General features: G+C 40.3%; 1 protein-coding gene across 1 annotated transcript; it reads left to right on the top strand.

Moving 5' to 3' along the window:
- Positions 1-708: 708 nt before the first annotated feature.
- VTP21DRAFT_2266 (uncharacterized protein) lies at positions 709-3,168 on the top strand (the record flags this gene model as incomplete). The annotated part of the gene is made up of 1 exon (XM_069392441.1): positions 709-3,168. The coding sequence occupies one exon, from the start codon at positions 709-711 to the stop codon at positions 3,166-3,168; it is 2,460 nt and encodes an 819-aa protein (XP_069250842.1).
- Positions 3,169-4,179: the final 1,011 nt, after the last annotated feature.

Below are 4,179 nucleotides of genomic sequence, written 5' to 3'. Positions count from 1 at the left end.
GAAAGTAGCTCATTTGTCCAATAAAACGGCCTCATCATCGTGAAGCATGGACTGCTGACGTAGTCCGCATTCTATTTAATATTATAGTGTAAATTCGGTCGTGTTACAGCTTTCTACATGGTAATCTGCATAAATTATATTCTAGAAATTTTAACTTATTAATCTAACAAAAGGCTGCATATTTACTTCTCTTAGGGGTGAATAGAGACTAAACAACAATCAGGAGATTAATACAAGTATTGGAGAAAGAAAAATTTCGTATACTGCTGCATAGAACAATTTCGGATTTCAAGCCACGCGTATTCTTTTCAAGCCAAAGTTATTTGTTCACTTTAACCCTCCAACTATGTGCTGTGCAACCAAAGATGATAGGTTGCACTGCTTCTGCAGCATAGATCGGTTTGTTCCACTGTATAGGTTAAAATCTCAGCGAATAGGAATCCTTTAAAAGTATTAAATTTAACCGTTATTTTCTAGTGTAACATTTATTGGAAGAGATTTGCTCCGCGATTATATAACCTTCTTGCTTATTTATTATTATTTAAAAACTACTCATTATTTCTTTTGTTCCCTACCGATCTCTATTTTTTAATAAGGTGAGGATACACTTTATATTTTTATCATTATGATCATGTAACTAATAAATGTCCGATCTCTATTATTTACTAAGACAACTGTCTAATCCTGTTATAAATTCCATTATTTGGTATGATTGTCCCAAGTTTAGACGATCCATACTTAGGTGAAGTAGCCATAAACAACTACAGCTGTGGGTTTGAATTTATCGAGAAAGTTTTCATTACACGAGTCCAATCCCCTGAAGCTAGCGCAAGTGAAAAGAGTAGCCCTTGTGAGGGAAATGATGGAGGATCGGTCAACCATTTTAACTCGAATGGGACACAACCACATCTGGATGACAATGGGATGAACGAACAATCTTGTAGATGTGTGGAAAGCGATGACGTGTTTATTATAGAGAACAGTGCATTGTTATTTGATAAGTGTAGGATGATATGCCCTGCAAACTATCTATTGCCTGAGGTTAGGTATAACTGTGCTACCACTCAACACAATACATACGGCAGTAACATGATATGCAACTACCCAGGATTCAACACATTTTATGGTTACCATGAAGAAGCAGGAAAATTCCATGATTGCCCCCTGGAAGAGACAGTTGTCAACCAACCGTATGATCATATTGTAGTAGATGTACATGTTCCAATCCAACAGGAAGAGGACAATAAAAACGCGCTTAAAATCGACCTACAGTTGGGTGAACTGGAGGCATTGACTAACCAAGAGGATCAATCTAATCCATGCAGATCGCTTGAAGTACCAGTGCGGAGGGTCTGCTCAATGCGGTTTGAATGCGATAACTTATGCTACCATGTACTACATCATCCTCCGCTTGTACCGAAAAGAAGAGAAGAAGTGAACTCCATGCAAGGGATCTTGCGTAGATTTGAGAGCAGATTTGGGTGCAATCATAGCTACAGTCATTTAAAACAACATATATCACTTCACGGCAAGTCACCACAAAGTAATATTACCTTGTCAGACCTTAACGACCGATGGGTGATATCGCGACCTCTCCCTAGAGAATACATGGACTCAGAAATAAGCCAACGCATTTGCTCTGCTTCGCCTCTAATTACGGTTGAATACGGGAAGCGGTCATTTTTGTATCCTGCCGATATAGTTGTCAACCGCGTAAGTGCTGCCGGGACCCTTGCCCGTGAGATTGTACTCTATATGTCCGGTGAATTGCCCATGACACAATGGAATCCCCAACTCTGCGTTGAGTTTATATTAATTAATGAAGATGTGTACTCGCTCTCCAGCGATCAGCTTGACACCCATTACTTCACCATTGTTGATATGGATCTGAGCAATCTCGAATGGGTGCGGAATGTTAGGCGGGTTGAAATTATCCCTACCATGCACGATGATGGGTTCTCGCCTCTACATACGTGGGATAAATTAGCATCCATGCTCGGTTATATAGGACTCGAAAAGAGTGCTAACCTCGCAGCTGTATGTATGGGTTGGGCAAATATGGTGTACGGCGGTGATCAGCGGTTCGCCATGGGGCTTGCTGGACTTCTTTTCGTGCACGACTATTTCTCTGATCTGTCCTCTAACGCTGATATCCATACTAAAGTCGAAAGATTGGTCAAATTTGTTGGTAACAAGGCGATGTGTTTTCATGACGACTGGCGGCAGTACTACAAATGCAGCATCGCTGCATTCAGCTGTTTCAGGTTTAAAAATCTACTGAATAAGTCAGCCCGGACAGAGCACATGAAAAACCGGCGGTCAGCGTATCATGTGAGAGGGGTTTTATGGCATGACATTAAGGCCTTCAGTCGGTACTGTATAATAGATAGTGGACTTGGGCCATATGTGGTGGATTCACTTGGAGAAAAGAGCGGAATTGGCGCCCTAACCTGCTGCCTCGTCAACGACATTTTCGACGTAGGTAGGGATTTAATGAATTTGGAGGTGCGAAACGTCTTCTTCACGCTATGTGATGGCAAGCTTGAACTACGCGACTTGAAAAAGGGATATTCTAGAACACTAGGTCTGCTCAATGTTGTCCTGAACTATTGCGTTGGTGATATCAATTACGCTACGACAATGCAATGTTTGCTCTGGGATATTGCTGGCGGTAGGTCGAAAATACTTAGGCAACTATACGAATATGACTGGCGTAACTGCACTTCGACCAACCATGACCTGCGATTCCCTGATGGGTTAACCATAAAGGACGTGTTTGCTAAAAAGTGGGGGGCATCGACGGTTAGGATTTCTGATATGGTTGACGTGAAATTCAAAGGGCATATTATCCAGGTTGGACGTGATCTTGCGAAGTGGCTCGGAATTGGAGGTGTATTACAAACTTTAGCTGAAGATTTGGTCGTCAAGCCTTCGTTGTGGATTCAACACTCAATCAGGTTGGAAGACACCTATGAATCGGAACGTAAACTTGTGGAGGCAGCCCAACTATATTTAAATTCATACGGGCCACACGTTGCAGTCGAGCTGGGGAGGGTACTACTTATGGAGATATTTTTTTATCAACCGGTGGCGTGGTATAGCTGCTTAGGTGGAATTCTCAGATACACCGATGGTCGACATGTGTCTCTCCACCGTGAAGTTTCATAGCTGTAAATTTTGATTTAATGGGAAAATAGCTAGAGAAACTTGAATTATTACACCAGAAAATAACAAATAGACTGCGGACTGTTAGATTTTAATGAGTGTATATTGATCACCACTAAAATAAGAAAGACAAATAGCTTATAAGGAATATAAGGAAGGACACTTGGTTTTGCAAAGAAAAAATAAAGACAAGGTTTATTCTAAAGACAAAAAGGGAAATTGACTAAAGAAAACTAAGGGAAAAGTGACATTGAGTGATTCCTAAAACTAATTCTGACGAATGATCGTGTGTCTTAAATAATGTAAAAAGGATAAAAGTATAACTAAGCTAAAGTGGGTTTTCATGGGTAAATGCTTGTATTGTTCTTGGCGGATGGGTGTTGCTTGGTCTTTGATGGATCAAGGTCGATGCTAAGCAAAGGTTCCAAGGACATTGAACTTGGCTAAGTTCATTTCCTTACATACAGGTTGCCGAAAAACTGTTGCAATGATATGTCATATTTCCTATACTAATTAATTAATCAATAACTACCCTAGAAGAATGGATCGGAAGATTATTGTAAAAATGTACAACATTGAGACTAGTTTTATTAATACGTGATACCCATGTTTAAAAAAGAAAAACTATAATGCTGGGAGGTTAAAGTTGGAAAAAGTGTTGCAATGTCCTTTACAGATATGCCACTTATATAGACAGTTTTCACAAATTGCGTATTGCACTCTTTTTTACTAATATTTTGTGTGTCCTCCTATTGCATTATATACAGCACGCACTCGCTCAGGCATACTTGCATAGAGCTTGCTGAAAAATTCTACACCTATGCTCTCCCATTCTTTCTCAATACGTTCCCACAGTTCGTCCTTGTTCTTCGGAAGTCGTTGATAATAGCTTAGCCTTCGTTTCAGTTCGCTCCACATATGCTCCATTATATTGAGATCAGGAGACTGCGAAGGCCATTCTAGCACATCTATCCTCTTGTTTCGTAACCATTCCCTGGTTACCTTGGACGTATG

This window comes from Calcarisporiella thermophila (assembly GCF_041956535.1).
Source record: "Calcarisporiella thermophila strain CBS 279.70 unplaced genomic scaffold VTP21scaffold_13, whole genome shotgun sequence".
Lineage (NCBI taxonomy): Eukaryota > Fungi > Calcarisporiellomycota > Calcarisporiellomycetes > Calcarisporiellales > Calcarisporiellaceae > Calcarisporiella > Calcarisporiella thermophila.
This window is presented reverse-complemented; position numbering and strand designations above follow the sequence as displayed.